At 40.1% G+C, this 25532-nt stretch overlaps 1 protein-coding gene across 4 annotated transcripts in view; it reads right to left on the reverse strand.

Moving 5' to 3' along the window:
• The window catches only part of LOC141943660 (sodium channel protein type 5 subunit alpha-like), a 223804-nt gene that overhangs the window by 129051 nt on the left and 69221 nt on the right, over positions 1 to 25532 (reverse strand). For all 4 annotated transcript variants that reach the window (XM_074869336.1, XM_074869320.1, XM_074869328.1 and 1 more), the window contains exon 8: positions 12215 to 12278. In XM_074869336.1, coding sequence (XP_074725437.1) covers positions 12215 to 12278 — 64 coding nt within the window. The remainder of the gene's footprint in view (positions 1 to 12214; positions 12279 to 25532) is intronic.

Genomic DNA, 25532 nt, shown 5'->3' on the forward strand with positions numbered 1-25532 from the left:
AACACCAGCCCTTTGTTCCACTCACCGCTGCAGTCTGGGGTCATGACATTTTTTCTCTTTCTGCCAGGAAAAACTTTTCTTTGTGTGTCTTGCAGATTCATGTATTAAATGGCATGCAGATAGTATGAATTTCACTGGCTCTCATTAAACTTTGAGAGTCTTTACAAGTAATTTTCTAGCCCATTATGCCAGAATAGAAAAAGAATGCTTTCAGTGGTACTATGTAAGTAGTGGATTGCATCATCAAATGAAACAAAGTAGAAGAGACCCCAGGTCAGTGAGCCACTCTCTCTCCCAGAACAGTGCAATATGATTAGTCAGAAGACCCCACACCTCTCGCATATCACAAGCCACTTTCCAAACATAAGATATGTCCCATCAGAAACTAAAGACATAGAGCAATATGCAAAGGCTTGCTGCTGTATGTATCATAGGAAGACAATATGAGATCAAGGACACTGTCAGTGTCCTGGAGTCCTACAGTATTTGGGACTTTATTAGGCGGGAACCATCTAACTATCTGGAGAAGCAGATCTCAGCAGAACTTGCAGTAATCCCAGCTCTCTCTGTTCTCCTTACATTTCAGATAGAGATGAACCTGGTATGATTCGGTGCAAATTCTAGCTGACACAACTAGGGATGGCTGGAACATGAGGGATTGTGAAAGCACTTTGTCAGAGATCAGAGACGTTGAGAGAGACCAACTCCCAGGCAGTGTTTTGGTAACAGAGATGGAGGAACCAGGTTTTCTGAACTGCCTTTATATAGGATGATTATTGTATTATCCAGCCATTTTAGACACATCACTGGTCATGTAGAGTATGTCCAATGTGTACAGCTTTTAACTTTTTTTCTCCCACCAAAAACCCACTGAGTGTTTCAATCACTGCTATTTTTTACCAAAGCAGAATATTGACACAAATTGAAATGCAAGGCAGTAATATAAATAATGCAAAGTAATTTTTAAAATGCCACCCAAACTCGAAATTGAGTCCTGAGAAAGCAGAGTGTGTCTCGGTGTGGAAATCAAGGATTTTTTTTTAAATATCAATTTTATACTGATATAAATCAAATCTCTACAGCCCAGGATAGCAATCCTGTATTGCATGTTGAGATGAGAATACATTGCTATAGGTTTTGAAATTATACAAATCTATGGTGTCAGCCACCAACATTAGACATTTAACAACATTTTAAGAAGCTTAATTTAATATCATTAGTCAAGCACAAATTTTTAAGTAAGCCTGCTTTGAACACTGAAAAAAAGAGTGCTGAAGCATTGCAAAATGTGTTCATATCCTTGTTTGCTGTAGTCTTCAGAAAAAGCAATAAAAATTAAAAAAATAAGAGTTGATGTTTAATGAATTAAATGTAACACACAAGTAAGAATATAATAAATGATTCTGTCACCTTAGGTAGGGCCAAATTATTTTATATCAGCTGAGAACTTAGCAACTATATCTCACAAAGAAAGAGAGAGACACTTCTAATTTTTTTTCCTGCCGGCCTAGAAATGCCTTCTTCTAGATCTTTCCTACTTTGACTACTTATTGTTTTCTGGTAAGAGCCACATTTGAATAAAAATTACAGTAACATTACTGAGTTAGAAGAGAATAAAATGCAGAAATCTCAGCTTTTTCCCCCTAAAATATGCAGATGCACACTGAATCTCTCTTGTATACACATGTCCTTTTTTGAGGCAGCTTTTTAACTAAATCTCTTCTCTCCCAAAGGCATCTGCTGTCACTCTCTGCCATAGAGACATGAGGTTTCCGCCTCTGATCTACCGCTGCAGACAGTCTTCAGTGCCTGTGATGTGCTGCTGATGCTGTTCAAGAGCTCTGAGAAATGGATCCTCTGGGTTTCCAAGAAGGAAACCTTTTCCACTTGCTTGCGCTAAGGCATTGTGTCCAGACAGGACATGAACATTTTTGTAAGGCTCATTCCTTTTGCCATGAGAAAATGACTGTACTCACACACTGTGCTTGGCTGGACAGCCTTTCCTTAGTCTTCCATGAAAGACCAATCCCAAGTGGCTCCACTGAGCAGGTCCCATCGCTCATATTTTCACGTTATTACTAATGGCTAAAACATCTGAATACAGCTGTAGGAAACTTGATGGTGTTTACTTTAATGGTGAACCTAGGCAGGACAGCCAGTTGGAAATTAAATTTCATCTAGAATAAATTTGCCTAAAATCTTAGGCAAAATGGAAATTTTGCCATTAATTTCAAGATGAGAGGAGAGACTTTCCTCTTATTCTCTTTACCATTTTGAACAAGACAGTCTGAAAGAAAGGAGATATTAGTAGTATTGCACTTAGACGTATTTTCATAGGAACCTATTGGCAGCCCGAGATTAGAGGCTACAGCGTCACTCTTAGGTTCACTGCCAATGTTGCTTCCTGGGGAAACTCTGTTTTGATGCAGATGCACATTAGAGCAACTGCTCATAGAACTTTACCACAGCTGCTTGGAAAGCCCGAGGGCACGGAGATGCAACTCTTCTGACTGTGAAAGTAAGCCACGGTACCTCAGACAAATATTTTCTGTTTATAATACAGTTAGTATTTTTTCATGTTTCATTCTGTCTTTATGTGTCTCTCAAATGTTTTCCACTCGACAGTAGATTGCTGGTGTGAAAAGATCTGTCTGACTCCGCAGTGAGTGTACACAGTTCTCTAACATTATGTTCAGGCGTAAGAACATTCAAACTAGGTGTCTTCAGCATGAAAAGCATGAACTCCAGCTCAAAAATGCTATTAATGTTAGCTCACATCCTTCTTATGGAGACCAAACACTTGAGACAAAATATACTACTTTTCAACTCCTTATTCTTGCTCACTCTCTTTCATAGCCAACAGAAGAGATAACCCATGGGGTATGGGAACGCATTGAAAACACTAAGAGGAAAACAAAATGCTGCTTCCCAGAAAAACACTCTACAGAAATTTAGGTGTAAGACTCTCACATGAGAATATTATTCTGCAACTGACACCATTTCCTCTGAAGATTTTTTTTAAGGAGTCTCAAGATTTTGCTGAAGTGTCTTCAATGTATAACATTAAGCCTTCCCCTTTGCATTTTTTAGCAAACTCTTTAGCTTCTTTTACTTTGGGGAAGCATTTCACAGGATCGCACTGTCCTCTGATGCACAAGGATGGGCAACAACAGCAAGCTACATAAATATAACATCCTCCACAGGAGCCTCACAGGATGCTGTTCAATTGATCACAATAAAATTAGTGTCATTGATTCAGAAAAGTTAAAAGCATCAGTCTACCTACCTATCCATCAGGCTCTAATCATCACTGTAAACTGGAATTTGTACAGGAAATTAAAGAACATAAGAAACAGCTTTGTTTTAAATAACACAGATTGGGAATTCCAGAGAGTTGTAGCTGAGGGGCATAATTACAAAATGCTCTGTCTCAAGATTTTAATCTAGGCAAGCCAAGTACCTGCTGATCCAGACTGTAGTGGCCAATAGGGCTGTGTAACAAAAGATTTGTAGAACAACCATGTGCTGGATTGTAACATTCAGACCCTGAAAATACAGGGACGGTTGTCCATGTGTTACCAGGAATTAGCATTAAACAGCTGCTAATGTCAGCTACGACATCCATAGGGTAAAGGCTGCACTTTAATTTGGTTTAGGTTGCAGAAGCACACTACGCCTTGTTACACTGGATTGATTATGAAGGAAGAAATAATGGGAATTAAAGTGCATACTGCAGACACATCAAAAATTAAAAACCCAAAGACATATTGTGGTAAGGGCCCCTTAGTGTTCCTGCTTAGGTCACAACTTAAGCCCAAGAATGCAGAAACCAAGCTGAAATGTTTATAGCTGACATCTTTGACACATGGCTAATTCCAGAGGAATGGAAACCACCCTGGTGAGCACGGTGGGATTTCAAAGCCTGGCAGTAAGAGCTGGGACAGCCATAGCCTCCAAAGTTTGTTGATGTGCATGGTAGAGTCTTCCTCAACCTGCCTCTTTGCGCTAAAGTCCTCAGGCCACAAAAGAGAGGCTTTGATCTCCTTTAGGTCACAGCCTGAGCAGTTTTCTCTGCAATTCCCATGTTTTCTCGCCTCCCTTGTCTTTGAAGGAGGAGGCCAGCAGTCAAACAAGGAATGCATACTGTGCACTAGTTGTGGGGGAACAGACAAAGAGCCTTAGACTAACATTTGCTCCTATCTGACAAGATGAAACTACCCATTCTGAAACAGGATGATAGTTAAAAAAATGGATGTTGTAAGGGCAACTGGGCATGTAGGAGGAAGGGGCTGAAAGGTAGATGCACCCCAACCAAAGCTGAGCATTGCCATCAGCGGGTGCTCGGTCTGTGTGAAAGTCACAGGTCACTCTCCTTCCCCTGCTGTTTCTTGTTTTGTTATATTAAAGACTAATCATGGTTAGTTTTACAGTTCCACAATGATTACCATCTAAGAGACCACATCTGACTTGCAGAGGCATGATTCACATTGGATAGGTCTGACTAGACGCCCCCAGCAGCTCTCACTCCAGGCATCTAACAGGTCAGAGAGAATTTGAAGGGCATTCTTTAAAGCAAGGGATGCCAATGATCTGAAAGGAAGGAAGTGCAAGCAAACCCTACCAAATGCTGCAAGTGGGGGGTGGGAGGGAAAGAAGAAGAAGAAAAGCTCAGAATAAAGAGCAACATTGACCAGGAGCTGAAACTGGAGGAGAAAAGGTAAGAAGGTACCTTGCTCACAGACTCAGAACACTCCCTGACCTGTGCATGCCACTGACTTGTACCTAGGAAAAATGTTTCAGTCTCCCCCACTGGCTCAGGCAGATGGAAAACCACTGGTTTCAGCCTGAGACATCAGACCCCTCCATGCACCTGTACAAGCAGCGAGAGGAAGAACTCCCTCTGCTGCAGTGTGGCTTTTTTAGACTTCATGCTGCAGCAAGGTAAGCTAACTCTCATTTCTTCTCACTCAGTCCAGTGTCCAGACACCGGATGTTCTGTGTAACCCATCAAACAAAATATAGGGCGATAGTTTATCATCATAAACATAAAGGTAAATTACCGCTTAATGAAGACTGTTGCCCCTAGTAAGTCTGCTTCTCTCATGTGGATGATGAGCTTATTACAGCTTTGACTAAGAGGTAATATTACCCATCCTTAAGAACTGAGTGGATTTGGATTTAATCCCTACTGCTGCTGTTTAACCAGAGACATGATCATCCAAATACACAACTGATCCCTAGGAGTGGGGACTGTTATTGTTGTCCCTAAGCCTATATAACACCTAAAGGTATGCCCATGGCCCCTGCAGCATCTTTCAGGTGACATACTCGCTTTCTGTTTTTCCTCTTATTCACCTCATTCTCCTGTCACTGTAACCAACACAGAGTAGATGGAAATTTTATCCAATTTACATCAGAATCTAGTTAAAGCATGCCATACAGCCTGAAGGTTTGTAATAAATTCATTAATATTGCTTACTAATCTGGGGTGTAATTATATTATTAGCTCTGGTAGTTTAAAAACATTTTATTCTTTCCAAAATACCCTCACTTTGGTGACATTTGGGAACTGTATCTCCTTTCTCCCTCCACCAGCCTTTCCAGCCTTTCCCACCCATCAGCCAGCTGTACCCCATCAGACTGAATGTGGCAAGTGGTATGAACACCCAGTCCCACTAGGCACATGTCAAAGCTTCCCAGTATCCCATTCACTGTGACGGACCCATTCATGCAGCAAGTTAAACACACGTTGCCAGACCACGACCTGCCTGACAACGTTGGCTAGTCCAGAGATCACCTGCAACTGGTTGTTTCTCCCCAGGAGTATATATGTGCAACCAAGACATCCGAGCACCATCTTCACCCCACCCATCCATCCATGGCCTGCACCTCTGAAATGCAAACCCTCCAAGCCAAGGGGGCTCGTCTCACACTAGTTATCCAGTATCCAACACAACATGGCCTGAATCTGGGCCTTCTTTATTAAGAAAACAAGTAAATAATAATAATAATCACAACAATAATAATAATAATACAGATTTAAGTTCAGGCAACTCAGAGCTGCAGTGTTCCTAACTACCAGCACCAGAATAAAAGAATCAGCTGGGTCTATTATTCTCTGGTGCAGTTCCCCAATTTGCAGTACAGCTGGGGTTGTGTTACTGGGCAAGTTTGCTTGTAGTCAGGGGACTAAGAGCTGTGGGAGAGCATGCTGTTTGGCATGTTCTTCTGGTGGACATACGTATTGTTCCAGGCTCTCTGCCTGCCAAGGGCTGGGTGAGAGCTGCAGTGCTGGGCTGTGCAAAGTAGCTTTGGTGGAAGCATCTGATAGCAGCGCTGCTCCTCAGTATGGTGCATGTTTCTTCTCTACCCTTGAGGAGTGTGATAAGCCTTTGCAAGGGACTTTAAATCACCACGTGGAGGATGCATAAAGGCAAAGGAATGTTACTATAGCTCAGAGAGATCAAAGTGCTGCATCACTGTGCATGCTGTAACAAGTATGCTGACAGTATAGTGGTGTGGAGGACCTACCATAAAAACGTTGCTTTCGGTACTCATGGTGACTATGAAAATAGGCATCTGATGCAATTTTATGTGTTGGTATTAATTGCCTTAGTAAAATGTCACAACACAAAAGGAAACAAATCTTTTTTTCTGATGATAATTTAGAAAGAGTTAGGACTCACTCAAAAACTTTGAGGAAAACTACACCACATGGTCGTTCCTTCATCCCTTACATGCAATAAGCTCAGTGACAGCAGAATTTAACAAACCATATAGAATCTTGCCCCATGCTGTACATTATTTTAATGTACCCTGCTAAGAAAAATCAAGGTCATAGTGAGGATAAAGGTAGCTAAAGTTTCTATAGCAACAGTTACTAGGATGCAGTTGCCAAAGGTGCTTTCTTGTTGCATCCTGAAGTAGCTTTACTGGCTGCTTTTCCTTCCTGTTCACTAGTCTTTTTGGTAATATCAGTAAAGACACAATGCAAATGTGCTTTCTTTGTCAGTATGATCCAGTAGACTATTCCTGCCCATGAGCTGAATATACAGGACATGTCATGTGAAAGGGAAAAAAAATTAAGCAGTCTGACCTTGAGATCTGAAGGGGACACAAATGGTTTAAAACATGCATGTTTTCTGAAAAGCCAGCTCCCTGTTGTAGTTGCAAGTGAAAAAGTGAAAAGAACAAAGATAAGTTTCTCTTTTATGTCTGCCTTTTCACTTTGTACATTGATAGCATCTTGTCTGTTTCTCTTTCTCCTAATGGACAAATTTCCGTGTTTCTTCTATTGCTCTTCCTAACCTTCAGGCAGAAGGGGAAGAAAAAAAACAGCAGTCTAAGCACAGCAGAAATTACTAAGCACTGTGAAATTACAACAGGATAAAAGTGGAAATGCTTTAGAGCTGAAATGTATCTTCCTTTCTCATGAACAGATAATTCCAAGCTGTTGCAGCCCCCATAAGTCTTTATTCTGTGGGGAAGCACAGGACTCTGCAGTACTGGTCATCTCATCATAATGAACAGTTAATAGCCATGGAGAAGGAGCAAGCCATAATTGCATGGGCAGCATGAAGTGGGTTGGTGCTACCTGACATGAAACAGATCCCACAGCCCACTTGCTGTGAGATTTGGTTTGATGATCACAGCAGGGCGATGCCTGGTAGCAGCACTGCTGAGGTGCTCTAGCAGGATCCCTCATTGGATCTGAGGGTGGGATAAGGACTGCATCTCCCCCTGAAAGCAGTGTCTTTGGAGGCTCCCTCACTTCTTGCCAGGTGTTGGCCGTGTCTCATTGCCTGGGGCTAGGCACCAACTGCTGGGGCTTGTCCTTGCTCTAGGTCTCTGAGCAAACCCTAAAGCACTGTGTCTGACTACAGGCCTTCACTTTGTCACTATCACCATAAATACTCACCTGTGGACATGTGGTAATTTTGCGCTCAAGGGCCACTTTCACATAGTAAGGTAGATGCCTTCAAAAGACCCATGATGCCCTATTATAGGCAGTGTATGGTGCTGCTTGCTGTCACCTGCTTTCTATAGCCCTTTCAAAGCACAGTCCACTTGATGCTAAGACTGGATTTCACAAAGGCTAGAGCAGGTTTCAGCTTCTGCTCCTATCTAAGATCTTTCAAATATTTGAGCATTGTACTGGATCTTTATTGGGCCTTCCTCAGGGCTAAACCAAGGTGTTCAGAAGCTATACACCAGGAATTAAATTGAAAAGCAAATTTATAGAGTTTGTAATCCATTTGAAAGTCAGACTATCTGAGCTTTCTCCATTTATTTTAACCAAATAAATAAAAGCTGAAATTGCAAAGAGAACCAACTTGGATAAACCCCAGTGCAGCCACATCCAAAAGAACAACCAAATTTAACCCTGAAACACATCTAGGAACATGAATAATTCTGAAAATACACTATATTTTTTTTTGTTAAAAGAGCCCTGCTGTTAGCACTGCTTCCAGTACCTGATCAATCTGTGACACACACTTCAGAGCAGAGGATTTTTCCATTAACGTAGTGCTCTGAATGTGTTTGTTGTGAAACACCAAGCATGCATCACTAACATTCACTTTGAGCCGAAGAACATCTTTGATCACAATCATTTGATTTTCTCTCTTCTCCAAACATTACTTCTTGTTTCCATTGGACTCTTTGTTTCTTGTAAATACAAAGCAAATTCTTGCAGTACATCAAGCGGAAAAGTGCAGTTGGATAAACCAAATTAAAAACAACACAAAAGTTCTTTTTAATTAAATGAAGAAAAATAAAATTTTAGGTATTATGAAGAAAGTTTCTGAGGCATCACATGGGAGACGCCACAGACAGGTTAGTCCTTGTGCAGCAAAGAAATATGCCATCTCCCTGACATTCCTACCACATCTCTGCAACGTGATTTCTCAAGTAGCTTCTTGAAGCTGCTTGAGCATATCTAAAACCATAAATAAATGTTTTTTGTTCCAGCTGCCAGGTGAAGTACTAGAGACATGTTTGCTGCTGCTGAGTGACATACATCTATTCAAATCCCTTCTGAACTAGAATCAATATTAGCTAGATCCATTATCTCCTGCTTTATTGGCAGTTTGGGTGCTTGTTCAGAAAACAGTCCCTCCTAGTAATGTAATAAAGCCCCCACCTTGGAGATAATTAGATTGTCTGTGATATAACATCCACTGACGATCATTTCCCTGCTGATTTTGGCCTGCTACTCCAGCTCAGGTTGCAGTCTCCATCACTACACACTTACATCAGACCATCTGAGTCTCATCACCTAATAATTGCCATAGTAGATTTATTTAGATTTTTTTTTACTCTTCTATAATAACAGCAACCAGCCAAACCTCAGAGTGTCATTAACATGCTTTTAAAAATGCACTAAAATGGCTTTGTCAATTACCTCGAGATTTAATATCCCAGCCACAACACAGATATCCCTCACTCTAACAACAAATCTCTCCAGGAGTGCACACATGACACCGTCCTTCCTTGCATTTCCTTTGGGTCCTCAGCATACCCCAGAGGCTAACAAATTCAAGTTCAAAATTAGGAGCAGAAGCAAGCTCCGTAAATGCTATGAACACTCAGATATGGCTTTGCCAGCTGTCTTTCCCTACTCTGTCTTCCTGATGCCTCGATGCGTTCCTAACTTAAGCATCCTCACTTGTCATTAATGTCATTACTAATAGATGGAGGAACCACAGTCCGATGCATCTACTCACTCTTAACTCACCTCCCCTGATCCTGTGGTGCAACCTGTCTCAAAAGGTCGCACACATTCAGATTTTGTGTTTTACTATTGAACGCACTTACTCCTGGCTTTGACCATTGAAGGATATGAGAAAACAAATCCACTCTGTTAGATAAGTCAGCCTGTAAATGATGGTGTCTCTATCCTAACAGCTGGGAATACATGACTTTGCAAGTCCCCTGAGGCCTTAGGATCATCTTCCCAATTATCTTCATGTCTTTAAACAACAGGAGTGGATGACTGGCAGGAAGTCTGTGCAACGTATAATAGATGAGACAACACTTGTTAGTCCTGAGCTAAAAAAACAGTATAAATAGGAATATTTATTCCCCATTTTTAGACATTTAAAACCAAACCTTACCCAGTGGTATTAAATATGTAACTAAAACAGCAAGAGGCTGAAGAAGAAACAACTGATGCATAAAGGGAAAGTGGGTTTCCTTTAATGGCACAAACACTGATAGTTTTGATGTATTTATCAAAACAAGTACAGACACTCTAGGTGTGTGGGTGGTATTTTCATCTTCTTATACATGAGATCTGGAAGTTCTCCCCTGGCTGTTTCAGGCTGTGACTCTTTCATAGGCATAGTGCTTCCATTGAAGTTTTTTCTCAGTCATGGCTTTTTGCTGACACATTGCAATTTATTGACTTTCTAGGATAGGAAATAAGGGTGATTTTGCTAATATGCCTTGCTAGAACCCAACACTTAAATCCATACAGGCTACATATATATAGACACTCCATGGATTTTGGATTGGTATTTAAATTCCTACCACTTGGACATTTTCAAAGCAGTAGGCCCTAGACTATGCCTCACAAACTACCTGTAATCTAATCAACCCTTTTGACATTGCTTATGACCTTAGCAGCTTGCCACCACCATGGTTCTGGTCATCAGAGAGAACAGTATACAATATTTTGTGATGTGTAAAATATTGTTGCTGCGCAGAACATTTTTTCTCAATAATATTGCTAATTGGCTAGCAAAGGCTGAAGTCCACCAGCATAGGTAGATCGCCAAATTCTGGGATCCCCGGGAAACATCCCAATAGTCTTGGAGTCCAGCCTGAGCCTGGATAAATGCAATGTATTACAATCAACAAAGCACTTAATTAATGAATGCTGACATTGTACCTTCCGTGGAACAAAGAGGAAAGCATGGCCTTCTGCCCAAGTTGCTTACAGTCTAAATTAGACTGGCAATACAGATCAGGCACACAAGACATGCAGAGGAAAGGCTGACACTTCAGCTTTCCCTTTGTTTTATGTAAATACAAATATAGGCAGTGGCAGCAGAAAGTAAAGCGTCACTTTCCAGGACCCTATGGCTCCTCTTGCCCTCCTGCCCACAAGTGAGTTTAGATTTTATCTTCCCTTCATCTTCCTGCTGTCTCCCTATGCACACATGCCTTTTTTCACATTAAGTTCTTCCTAATTTAACCCTTTTTTTTTTTTTTCCCAGTCTTCCACATTTATTTCTGCCAACTCAAAATGTCTCCCTCCAAAAGTAGATCATCTCACCTTCTCCCCTCACTTGACCTAGGTCATCCACATCCCTGGTTCTAATACTTGCACATATTTAGATCAAAATCTCATTCATCCCACCACTCTAAGGCCTTTTCTTCCTTTTCCTACAACTCCTAACAGCCTACAGTCTTTGCATGACTTATAATCTCTGCTCAAACAAGATCACATCTCTTTCCATCCCATCTGAACTCTTCCATTTCCATCAAGTTCATGAGAACCTGTCAAATAAAATCACACTCTTAGACCCTGAGGACTGGATGCAGGAGGAACTGTTAGCATCTACAGATAATGGGATATGAATAAAGTTCTTTATGCAGAGTAAGTTAGTATACCACAGGAATTACTCTGGATCTCTTCACTGTCTATACTATAAGAAAATGAAACACACGTAGTGTTTAAATATATCATGTACAAATGTGTATCACAACTCAAAACTAAGTACCTTCCCACGTCCAAAGCATGTTATTTTGGGGACTAGCATTTATTGATTTGTTTATCTTCCCTTGCCAAAAGCCAAGAATTCATCATCAGTCTAAATCTCTCCAGCTTTTCCGTTTCCTTTCCTGTTTTATTTCCTTTAAAATACTCTCCACTCAGCCAAAGTGTTATTTAGTTTTCATTATTTTTTTTACTGAGAAATTTAAATGTATTGGAAAAGAACTGTAATAAGGCCTCTAAAGATTTTAGACCTGAATAAGTGACACACATAGACTTCTCTTCCCTGCAGTTCAGAAAATTGTATTACTATGCACAATATTGTCATTATCCTCTCTCCTATTATTACTGACACAAGGAAGTTGAAATATCTACTTCATGCTGGTGAGAAGTGGACAGAACTGAAGGAAAATGTAGGGAAAAAAAAAGAAAAAACAAAAAACCAACCTCACAACAAAAACGAACCAGAAGTGGAGATATTTTTAAAGCACTTACCCAGCGTCAGTGCTATTGCCACACAGTAACACATCTTCTGTGCCATTTTTTACAAAATAGTTCACTGCAACAGAAATACAGAAATGGCTTTTTAACAAATACATTCTGGGAATGATAACATTCACAAATATAATCCACCAACCAGCATATTCAATTGGGACAGTAATTAAGAGACGAATGACATGCTTTTGCTTTGTTTTGCTAATTTTAAATTTTACAAATTGTAAAAACAAATATAATTTTTCAAAGCGTTTTAAGCACTTGCTCTTTGAATTCCAAATCTGACCAGTTTAATCAGGTGGCAGCAGGGCTGTGGGCAATGTTTGTAGGAAGCATCATCTAGCCATGTCCCTGGCTGTTCTAACTGAGAACATTGTTACTGAATTGAGTATAGCACTATGTAGTGAAACCAAACCATAAGCTCTCCTGTAACTTTTAGACTCTACACTCATGAGATACATATTGATTGAAGTTTGTGATAGAAATTCCTGATTCATAGGTTAAAAATGCAACCAACTATAAGTCAAAATGTAATAATACTAGCAAAGCAGCTCACTCTCAGTCTGGTAGATTTTGCTAGGCAGAGAAAATATACAGTATAAAGCAAAAGAAACAGAAGAGTGCACCCTGTTAAAGATAAAACAAACAAGGAAGTATTCGTAAAGACAACTGTTTATCAACGTAGTTATCTGTAATGGCAGTAGAGAGAGACAGGCACTTCTTGAGGGAGACTCAGAGGAGCAAGCTAAATTTAAGTGCACTGGATCATTCCCTGGTTGACTATCGATGAGGCTTAAGGAAATTAGCAACCCCAGGCTAATGAGAGCCTTTGCGTACATAGTCCCTCTTCTATCCCCAGCCAACAAAGTCTAACATTCAGAGAAACAGAACAGGAGGCCAACTTCTTCTCAAAAGCATAAGCAAAATCAGTTTTCCAGAGAGCATCTGAAGAAAAGGAGAAGTTCTTAGGAGCATCTCTAAAACCTGAATGGCAGCATGGAAGAACTGATAAAGGCATTGATCTAGAAACACAATAAATGCAAAACCAGAGGCCAGTAGCTGACTGATGGAGGGTAGATAATCCGATGTGCTTTGCTCCAGCAGAGAGGACATGATCCCCTGTTGACATAAGACATGATGATGGCAGCCATATGCAGCATGTGTCTGTGAGCAGAGGGGCCTCTGCAGATGATGCTCAGAAGAGGTTCTCCATTCTAGGCTAGCCCTCTGTTGTGAAATATTTTAAAAATCGAGAGTGACAGCTTATCTAGGCAGGATATGCAAAGAATGCTCAATGGCTCAAGCCACCGAACAGATGTGCTGTGGCTTTCTCAGTAAGCTGCAAGCCGTGGAAAAGCCCTGCCCTGCTGCATGCCGAGAGGGAATTACTGTCCATGAGCTTGTGGTTATGAGGGCACATGATGTTGTTCACAAGTTATCAGAGCATATATCCTGCTCACTGTATGCTTTTTCACTTTGTCTCACATGTGGGCTTTCTACAGAAACATCTTGACTGACAGCAATATCCAAGGTGTTCAGTATGGTTAAGGATATGTGATCAATCACCACAGAAGGGGGAAGGATCCCATGTCTTTCATCTCCTTTCACCTTCCACTTCTGCCGGTGAAAGAATTCTGCTTTTCTCAGGACAGGTGGTATCTTATTTGGGATACACAGATTTAGTGACACAAACCCATCAGACTCTGGGATACAGAGGAAATATGACAGAACCATGAGATAAGAGATAGACAAACTGCAGAGTTTCTGAACCTTGTTAAATGGTATCACTACACAGGGGTACCCTGAACTTCACAAACGTGCACTACTTCCTGGGAATTGCAACTTTTCATACTGCAAAAGTTAAGACCAGGAAGATCATAGATCCGTCACTGTGTGTTGACCACTTTCTTCAAGGGATGACTGAAGCTCTGGAGCACAGTGCTGATTGAAGACCAAACTAACACCTCCTGGTCAGTCAAATCAGAAGGTGAAAACAGAGTCAGACCACAGAAGTAAGGAGGAAAAGGAGACTCTGTGTGTAAACAAGAAATGTAAAATCTCAACAACAGGCAAAATTCTGTGGTCTGCTGTTGACTTAAACATTTACCTTTTTAAAACAAACAATATGGTAGGTGCCAAAGAGTGCTATGAAATGCACGCTGAGGAACCGGTGTGTAGATGTTGCTGGGGGTCGTATCTTCAGCATGGAGTCTGCAACTGTGCAACAGAATGTTGCAGCTACCATGCCAAACCTCAGCCTGAGGAAGAGCTGAATTGTTGATTCCCTACTGATAAATGAAGGGGGGATTAGAGTATTATACCCAAGGAGACAAATTGCTGTATTACCAAAAATGTGCACAACAATCAATTTGTCATTCAAAGCAAGTTGGTCTGGATTTCAGTCAAGCATGCCAGGCAATCAGAGGTCTTTAAGAACCAAACAGTCATCACTCTTGTTTTTAAGAGCAAACCACCCATGGCCTCAGCTTTGCATCAGTTAACTGTAACACGGACAAAGAACATAAAACTCCTTTTTCATTTACAGCAGGATTTTCTCTCTGAAACATAGACTGCTCAAACTGATCAACACCACCTGAAAACACAATGACTTTTTCATTCTTTTGGAAGATTACAATTAATTTTTGGGTTTTTTTTGTCAGTTTTTTCACTGAAAAAATTCGGCATGTCAGTGGGAAAAGAAATAGGAAAACAAAAGTGGAAAACAAAAGTGAAAAACTCCATATTAGATTTTTTTCAACTTTTAAAGTAAAATCAAGCTGAAACATGCATGTGTGTACATAATATTTATGCAACATGCCATTCTCTCCAAAGGAAAAAAAAATACTTTTTTTTATACCAGGTTTACTAAAATGTTGATGTCATAGTTATAGTGCATACAATGCCTTTTAGGAACTTTTCTACAGGAATTTTCAGATTAGGATAACTACCTGATCATATTAAAAGAATTTTTAAAAAATGGTCAGAATAACGCCGGCTTCATATCAGTTTCTGATGGGTCACACATTATTTACTCCATTGTTGCTAAATAAACTCATTTATTTTTCAATAATACAAAACATTTCTTGTCAGTACTCAGCAGTCAAAAATTCAACAGAAATGTTTTCTAATAACCAGATGTTATCTTCTCCAAAACATATGCACATTTGTGCCTGAGCCTTATAAATACATACTAAGACCCTGTATCTTCAATGTTCCCGACATAGTATTACTCTGTTAGGTTGATTCTGTTGCCATTAAATAGGTGTACGATGAATCTATGTGTTGGTGTTGTCTTTCCAGGACTTGTGTTTTAGAGGTGCCAAATTCAGCAAAATAATCCTGTAAAGTGAGTGTTCACAAGCAGATTACCTTCTTACAGACAGCAAGATGATGGCAACTGCTTCAGTCAAAGTGGCTCAAGCACCAATAACAGAAATATTTGCTGAAACCCACGACTTGCTGTGTTCAGGGTATGACAAAACTCATGCTACCATAACATCACTGCAACTAGTACTTGTGCCAGTTAGATGGAAAGTAGTAGAGGTCTACCTCCATCTACTATGGATCACATCTTCCTTGGTATTGACATTAGCACACCTGTACCACCAAAGAGTAAACACTCTAATGAATTCCCTTAATTGTTTTCAGAAAAGGGTTAATAACAAATATTACTCAGCACAGTTGTTGCACAGTTGTTATACATTACATTATTATTTGGCAGGGACTACTGTTGGTTGTCTTTAGATGTGACATGGAGCCCAGACAACAAAACTCCATGACTGTAGAGTGGAGTAATGTCTGCTCTTCCCCATCACCATCGGAGGGACCTTATACTAAACACAACCCAGAAAATAATGTTCATTAATCCAGCTCTCAGTTACAGTTACATCAGCTGAGAGTAATTCAATCTCTCCAACATTTTCAGAGCTCCTGGCTTTCCAGGGACACCAAGAAGCTTGATAGCTGCTTGATAGCAGCCCTAACCATCAGTTGTCCCTTAAAGCTTAAGCGTGCAACAGCGTTAAGAAGATGAAAATATATCACCCCATTTTTTCCTCCTATTACACTGTGAGTTGCTGTATCTCCTGAAAGTCCATGCTCTGCCTCCTACACTGCTCAAAGCACACAGCATTGACCCTAGTTTTAAAGTTGCTGTATGCAAGTAATGAGGAAATATACAAATTCCTCTAGATTATACTTGCAATGTCTTCCTTCCAAAGTCAGTTCCTCAAGCTTCTCATTCCTCAAATTTCTGCTGTTTCATTCTACACTTTTTCCAATTTATAAATATCTTTCAGGTTTCCACGTTGCTCCCTTCCACACCAGGCAATTCTAACAGAGCAAACATTCACAATGTCTTCACCTGTCAAGTTAAAAAAAAAAAAAAAAGACAAACTTCCTCAAAAAATAATGTTTTCTAACTAAAATTATGCTCCAGCCTATGCTTTCCACACCTACATCATACCACTGAGAAGAAAGTCAGTGGGGTACATAGAGCTGCAGGGTAGAAAACCTCTTCATTTCTGTGCAGAGGAAAGGAAAATTTTCCAGATCAGAAAAATAAAAAAAATTTAGCATCAGCTAACATGGTTTCCGAGTCCAGCTTCTGTTTCTCCTTCAAAGACCCAACTGAAATCATATTTTGACTCGTCTCACAACAAATTCATTCCAATTTGAAAAACACCTATATATTATCACACTTGCATAAAGAGCAGCATTCAAATATCATTCGTCACTGCCCAGAGAAGAGTCCTCTGGCTGACTTTCTAACAATAACTTCAGAGAGGTGTCTGTTATCTCAGACTATTTATTGCAGCCACACGGGTGCTTGCTAGTTGGAGATTTTCTCCCTGTGCTATGGCTGGCAGAAAGCACTTGACAGCCACCGAACGTCCCAATTCCAAATTTAAAATGCAATTCAGAAAGCCCCATCATGTTACAGTTGTGATACGTGACATAGAAACAAAATAGATAACACCCCCTCCTCACCCTTTCGCCCACCGGCACAAACACACTGTACCTCCTCGTAGTACATAATAATTAAAACGAATCCTTGCTGCACTTGCTGTGTGCACACTGTGTCACATACGGTGAAGTCTCTAATAAATGAAATTGAGTTTGAAGATGAAAAACATGCCTCACAAAAGCGATAGAACAGGCTGTATTAAGGGTATTATTAGGGAAGAATGCTTGGGAATAAATAGCACTGCCAGTTAGTTCTTCCCTGCTAAAAGGGGTTACAAATAATTATAATAATCAGTTACTCTCCTGTTGCTCACCCCATGACAGGGGATCTGTCTCTCCTCTGCTGTCCCCTGGCATTTGCTGCTGCTGGCCCTTCTGCTGGGTTTCACAGGCTCTTGGGTGCTCTCCTCTCCCTTCTTGCTCCCCATTCTTCCCTCCCTCTTCCCCTGGACACTGGCTTCTGTCCCAGCTCTCTACTGCCACCTTACCCTGTAACCATCTGGAAGGACATTTTCAAAACTTCAGTTAAAAAAGGAACAAGAAGAGTTAATTGTGAGGATGGTTGGGTGGGTAGAGGGGGCAGACATCAAGGGGACAACTTTTTTTTTGAGAATCTTATAGACAGCATTGGCTAATACATGATTTCAGGGTAACTACAGCCTTGAATTCTGGGCATGAGCTATCCTACAGGAGGTATGGAGGGGCTGGGAGGAGGTTGTAGAAAAATGTACAACAAGATGCTGGGAGGAAAGTGGTCTCCTTAAGCTCGAGTGTCTCTACTAGGCTCCTATGAGTGCTTCTCCCCATGCTTGAGACAAGCCAAAGAAGCAATTTCTCAGCCAGGGCTCAGCAGTCACCACAGCATGGAAAATGTGTCCGATTTTGATAGTACAGCTTTTCCCCTCTTTGAAGAAAAGACACTAAAAATATCAATCAAGCCCTCTGCTAGATGGCTCCCGTGCACTAGGAAGAGGCTCTGAAAGCCTCAAAGATCCACAGTACCTGGTTTGTGCTGCCTGTATGGTCCGAGGGAAGGAAAAGCATGCCAGGAGGGAAGGAAAAGCACATCAGGGGCGTTTGGAGCCGTGGACTAGAAGGAAGCAGAGAATTTAGATGCTGTCAAATTGGCTTGGAGACCGTGCCAAGTCCATGAGCATCCCAAGGAAGACAAGAGACAATGACTAGCAATAAATACACATGCTGGCTTTTAAACATCTTCAGATAACCTCCTTCCACGTCTCTGTGTCTGACCAGTCATGCAGACCCATGCTCTTAGGGCTGTAGGCTGCATAGCACATAACTAAAAGCATATTTAGTACCACTTGTTTAGACATACACTTCACATGAATAGGCAGCAAAATGCTGAAGCGTGCTCTCCAGAAGTTTTGTAGAGGTTTTGTGTTTTGTGGAATTTTTTTATATATTTCACACAAAAGAATTAAAATCAAAAGCTGCTGCAAGGGTCAAATGCATTTGTGTTTACAGACAGATGCCAGAAATAAAAGAAAATACTCCTGCTTGTACTGTGATAGAGAAAATAAATGAATTGGATCAAAAACTGGCTAAGAGACAAAAGACAAAGGTTAAGATGAAAAGTCAATGTGCAGTATCTCTTCAGGCTAACAGAGGGCTGTATCTGCACCACTTTATTACATTTATAAGTACAAGGGAAAGAAAAGGTGAGCAGAAAGGTGACAAAATCTACTATATGCAGTATTCTCCAGGTAAATCAAGTCCAAAACCAGGACCGAATAAAGAACACTAGAGAGGCCTATTCCACTAAAAAAAATGAGTGGAGAAATGCAAAGTGAGAAATTATGTTGTCAGAATGTGAAGGAAAGCAGAGGAGAAAATCTCACCCATCCATAACCTTGTCAAGTTTTAAATTTCCTGCATCAGTTCGGGTAAAGATATGGAACTTTTATGGATCTTTAATGAACACTTTTATGTAATATGAAGCTATGATCAAAGAACAATGTAATATTGAGAAACAGGAGGAACAGGATGGAGTACTATAAGGGAAACAACCTATAAACCAGTGGCTTGTCTCATGCAGTTCTGTTTAACATCATTATCAATGATCCAGACAAGGGGATAGAGTGTACCCTCAGTAAGTTTGCAGATGAGTTGGGCTTGAGGGTAGAAAGCTCTACAGAGGGATCTGGACAGCCTGGATCATGGGCCGAGGCCAATTGTATGAGCTTCAACAAGGGTCAGTGCCAGGTCCTGCACTTGGGTCACAACAACCCCATGAAACACTACAGGCTTGGGGAAAGCTGCCCAGTGGAAAAGCACCTGGGAGTGTTGGTCGACAGCCGACTGAAGTAACAGGTGATAGGACAAGAGGAAAAGGCCTCAAGTTGCACCAGTGGAGGTTTAGATTGGGTGTTAGGAAAAATTTCTTCACTGAAAAGGTTGTCAAGCACTGGAATAGATTGCCCAGGGAAGTGGTTGAGTCACCATCCCTGGAGGTATTTGGTGTAGATGTGGCACTTAGGGACGTGGTTTAGTGGTGGACTTGGCAGTGTTAGGTTTATGGTTGGACTCGATGATCTTAAAGTTTTTTCCAACCTAAATGTTTCTGTGATTCTGATCCAGAAGGGAGACCACAGCATTGCTTTCAAGAGGGTAACTGATGGACTGGAGGGTATTAAGAGGTGGGTAATGAGAATGACTGGGAAAAGTTTAATAAGAGCGATTGAAAAAACTGAGATCTTTTTTCTTAGAAAAGAGGTGACTATCAGAGTCAAAAATAGCATGCATTCTGGAGAATGAGAACAGGCAGCTTTGTGTGCTCCTGGTCACAGAATGTGATAACAAGGTTTTTGTCCTAAGAAATGGAGGGGGAAAAAAGGAAAAACAAAAAAGAAAAAAAATTGCAAAACTAAAGATAAAGGAAATATTTTTCACTACACTTGACATTTCAACTGCTGAAGTTACTGCCGCAGGCTGCCCCTGTGACCAAAACATTCAAAGAAAGATTTGTTGCTTATGTAGATAAGGATATCCACAGTTATAATAATTAATGTTAATAAGAAATTAGAAAAATATCTATACTTCAGGCTCTACTAATTTCTTCTGGAACACATTGGGCTGCTCTGTGCCACAGACAGATGCTGCTGTATGTACACCAAGGCCAGACTGAGCCTGGAAACTCCCATATTTTATCTCCACCTCACTTGGGTGAATTCAGTTGATGAAAAGTATCAGGAGAAAATATTTCTTTACTTATTTCTTAGAAGCAGTGCAATAAGGGAAAGCAGCAATGCAAGCTGTTCTCTGCCAGTTGGCTCACAGTGCACCTCAGCTGACTGTTCAGAGTTAAAAGTGAAAGCTGCTTCTTGCCTTTGCAAGGCATGTTATTGCTGGACCTGGAGCAAGCAGAAGTCCATGGACAGGCTCCAAAGGATGCAGATGAGGTCTTTTCAAATGCACATCACTGTGTAAGTCAAGTGGAATATTAGTTTGGTAGTTTATGAACAATTTGAAGGTGCAGGAAAACTCTGAAAAAGTTCAGTCTGAATCTTCCATGGCAGAACTTTCCTTTAATAGATCTGTCCTTTCTGTGAGCAGTAATGCAGTGATGAAAGCAAAAGAAATGTACCTGGGAGACAATCCTCCTGTTTTACAAATTCTTCCAAGATAAGAACTTACTCTTTTACCATAAGGCCAAAAACAAATCCTACTGAAGGGTCTGGAAGAGACCATATTGGATACAACAGTACCAAGTCCTATGTTTTTCTGAACCTTGCACTTCTTCCTCTGGGCCTTTCTTTTTCTATTTAGCTTAAAACATTAAAGTGCACAGGTACAATACCCATGTTAATAACACATCAGAGCATTAACGTTTGAGCATTTATGAAGCTATTTATGAAAAGATCCACAGCACCTGAACAGAACCACAATATCTACAGTTAACGGTGGAGTAACGTGAATAGGTTCCATGCTGACAAGCACAGTCTGAAAGCCCAGAGAGGTTCTTTGTCTTAATCATTAGTTCATATATAATCATACATAATAAAACACCTATTCCAGTCTCATCCTGATTTATTGCTTCCCTCTTTTTTCCCACCTCCATAATTACTCATCAAACACTCGCTGTCTTCTATTACCACCTCAGACACCACCTCAAACACTTCAGCTCTCCCCAAACTTGCTACATTTATTATCTGATTTGGACATCATTATTTTCCATACAGTTCTCATACAATTTCAGAATATCTGTTCATACAGTTCCATTTCAGTGGTTCTGAAATAAAAAATGAAGCAATTCGTCTGGCAGAGCTAACAATCAGGCACAGAGCTTAAAGATATTTATGTACACACACCTGTATCTATATAAACACATATATATTTCTATATATTCACAGACATATGCCTCAATATCCATGCCCATTTAATTCAACAGTACATTACACCTAGGAGGATGTGGAAAGGCTCTAGAATTATTTCATATTGGTCTGGAACTGCTCCTGATATATCAGCTCTCAGCAGTCAGGCTGGCTGTGATTGCATTCACACCACATGCGAGACCAGTTGCTTCCCACAAGCCTGTGATCCCTTCTCAAGGACCCAAGAAAACCATGATTTGGATGGGTAACACATCAATGTTCACCCAGTTGCTCTGCCACCAAAGGTCATCTATGCTCACGTTGCTCAACCTTAGGCATCTAACATGGTTGGTTCAGTTGGACCATCTTCCCAGACTGCTAGTATGATTAAGGGATGGAAAATGAAGCAGGCTCCTCCAGAGGCCACCTCAGAAAGTTCCATCTCCAAATCACTCCTATCACTTTGTTGGATGTAACTGGGAGCTGCAAAGACTAGGTACCTAAAATAAGGACCTAAACTTAATGTATTTTATACATCTTTCTAAATACAGAACCTGAAGCAACCATAAGTCTTCCAGGTCTAACTGGAGATGACAAAACAGATGTTACATTTCTCTTTATCTGGATTTTTTCTTTGTAATTAAAGTTTTTTATCCCCAGACCTTTGGTAACTACATAGTTTGACTTCAGAAGAAGAGAAAAATCACTGCCATGAAATGAATGCCAGAAACTAGCCTGGAAAAAAATAAAAAGAAACCCAACCCTGAAAAGTCCTCTCTTAAGCTATAAAAATAGCAGCTGAACCCTCCCAGTAAAAAGTTAATAAAGCTTAAACATTATTTTACTTTATTTTTAAAACTTTTTTATTTCAATATCTTGGACAGGTTTATCTAAAGGGAATTACAGGCTTTTATTTTACCTTACAAGACACTGATTTTGAGAGAAAATATACATAGAACACTTTGAAAACAAGACCCTTTCAGTCCTCCCCTTAAACAAGATCCCTTTAAGTAGGGTATTTATTTTAAAGAAAAAAAAAAATACTGGGGTTTGACACTATAATTTTGTAAGTGATTTTATACTAATTTTACTATATTTAAAGGATTTTTCTTAAGTGTTTTTTCTTATGTTTTCAGCACTTCCATTGAGCTCTGCTCTACAAAAGAACACACTATTTAAACCCAGATTTCTACTTACTACTTACTGACTTGTCAATAATCCATTTTAGTAATGGAATACATAAATGACATTAAAGATTCTACAGTCATCAGCCATGTGAATCAACTACACTCAGTCCATTGGTACATCTTTTGTCTCTCTAAGCCAGTGACATATCTGACATCATATAGCTTTCAATCCACTCTATTTTACACATTCATAAAGCTTCACTTCATCAAACACATCTTTAATTTAAACACCACAACATACGACAGGCTTTCAAGTATGCTATTTGCAGTTGCTTTCCTAGAAATCTTTACACGTATTGGAATTAAGCTTGCAGTTTTTCAGTCAGCTGGTATTTCTAATCTATTAGCTCTCCTAAAGATAACTGACAGCTCAATAACTTTGTTATTGATATTTTGATCACATAATTTTCATAATGCTCTGGATGTAAACTATCACTATTTTCTACTTTTTTTATTTCTTTGTTTCATTATTATATATGAGCACTGCTGCATCTACAACTTCTGATTCCCAGGTTTGTTGTTATTATTAATGTCTAAAAATAATCCTCCTTGGGTTTATTGATTGCAGTCCCTTACAAAATCAATAACTGCAGGTAGGAAAGAAATTACTTACCAGTAGTCATTGTTTTCCCAGATGAATGAGCTGTGTCTCCATTTTAACTTTACCATTGGCATTTGATATCAAGAATTTTTTAGCCCGATTCTATCTAATGCTCACCTGTCCCCCACCACACACTCCATTCATACAGGCAAAGAACAGTCCTACAGAGGAGGCTGGGACACCTGATGAGCGATTTCTGCCTTAATCTTCCTTTTTCCCCTTCCTAGGTTTGCAGTGGCAAGCATTATTCATTGGATGCAAAACCAGACTGGAATAACTTTTCTGATAAGCCTTATTCTTTGAGGTTGGTCTGTAAATCGTGAAGACCTAAAGTCATTTAAATTGGTGGAAAGAATAGAAAAATCCTCCTGTTGATCATGAGATAGATGTGCCCACCAAACGTCAGATTTTAGACCTGCATCTCCACTGTGGGTTGAGGAGACACCAAGCAGGTGTCTCACCTTAACATGACTGCTGTGCTCAGTAACTAAGTTGAGGCAACAGAGGCACCTACAGTAACTTAGATGAAGTTTCTTTCACAGAATTAAGCTTTTAATGACAATGCCATGAAAGTCCCCTTCTTGACAGTCTGATTAGGAATATTCAATGTCACTTTTGTATGCTAGGACTTAGTGATTAGTGAAGCTAAATGGAAGAGATCTCAGTATGAATTTTCCCACTGCTTAAGGGCTCTGTCCCTTGCTTCCTGAGTTACCTGGCACTTCCTCCAGCTTCAGGAGCCATTGAAATGATGGAAAGAACAAGCAAAGTATTGGATGCATAAGTAGAAAATCCTTAATCCTTATGGGATTTAGTTTATATGATCATCTCATGGCAGATGTACAACAAAAGGAGAGAACCCAACAATTCTCAACAATGCTAGCAACCTTGCAATGTAGGATTGACAAGTTCATGCAAGAAAGACTAAGTAACAGTCAAAGGCCTGAAAGGGGATGTGGTGGGGGCTTACTGCTTATGGATCTATCATGCACAGATTTAGGAAAAAATGTTTTTATTCTGTCACCACAATTCCTGCCACCACCACTGCTAGTGCTGGCACACTGCCTTTATTGGTGGTGGAGGCAGGAACAGGGGTAGCAGAGGGGCTGGGCAGCACCTGCACCATCAGTCAAGATAGTAGTGGTGACCACAGCGGTAGAGCAGGGAAGGACATGTAGGTATTGAATGTTTAGCTAAGGGAAGGAGTTCCTGAACCCTGGGGGCACGGTGGTTATTTCCTCAAGGATCAACGAAAAATCAAGTATTACCACATAATTGTGGTTAAGCCAGTGATGATGCACAGTTTATAAACTGGCTTTTTTCCCCAACTATAAAATGAAAATAAGATGATTGAGAAGACAGATGAGAAAAATTTCCTGCCTGGGGGCTGAAAGGATTTATTGAAAGATGACACAGTTTAGTCCAGATATCAAGTCAGTTTTGAATAAAAAAGTGGAGCTGAAGCTGTCCCAGGCCTTCTACAAGACCAAAATGTCTCCTGTACCAAGTGCCTGTGGCACACAGTTATCTCAAGTTTAAAAAGGCTTAGAAAGACTGAAAACCAGTTTTTATCTTTCTTTGCACATCATGACTAAGTCTCTCAGCTATTTCCTCTGCAGCACCAGGCAATTCTTCACTGTATTACCCTTTTAAGGGGTTTCATTAATTTTTGTTTTTTCATTCATACAAAAATGTTCAAAGGTACAAGAGGAGGCTGATGCCATGTCAGAGGCTCCCCGCTGTCCTTTAAAACCTTAAAAACTCTCTTAAAGAATCCAAAGCAAACTTCTGCTCTCCAAGAAGAACAGAACTGGCATATCACCCTGTTTTGATTCTTTATTTTGATGCCCTGATGAACAGAATTAACAATTCATTTTTCCAATTCTGCTTTTGAGTGTTTTTCACTCATTTATTTCTTTACATTCCTCTTTTTTAAAAAAGTATTATTATCAATCTCTGACAATATTTCAGGTTTATATTTTCTGGTTTTTAGATTAGTATTGCTGCTCCAAACTAAGTAACTCAGTCACATTGGTTTTTAGGTCTCCAAAGAGCTTTTATAATTGTCTCTGCTCCCTTTGAGTGAACTCTACTATCTCAACATGTTGGCCAATTTTCTTCTCTAGTTCTTCTTCAGAATAAACACTGACACTACTCTATTTCTTAATATATTCCTCTTTTTATCTAATTTGGCCTGCCTACACTTTAATCTAACTGTATCTGTTGCTTAATTC

The sequence above is a fragment of the Strix uralensis genome, chromosome 1 (assembly GCF_047716275.1).
Source record: "Strix uralensis isolate ZFMK-TIS-50842 chromosome 1, bStrUra1, whole genome shotgun sequence".
NCBI classification, from domain to species: Eukaryota; Metazoa; Chordata; class Aves; order Strigiformes; family Strigidae; genus Strix; species Strix uralensis.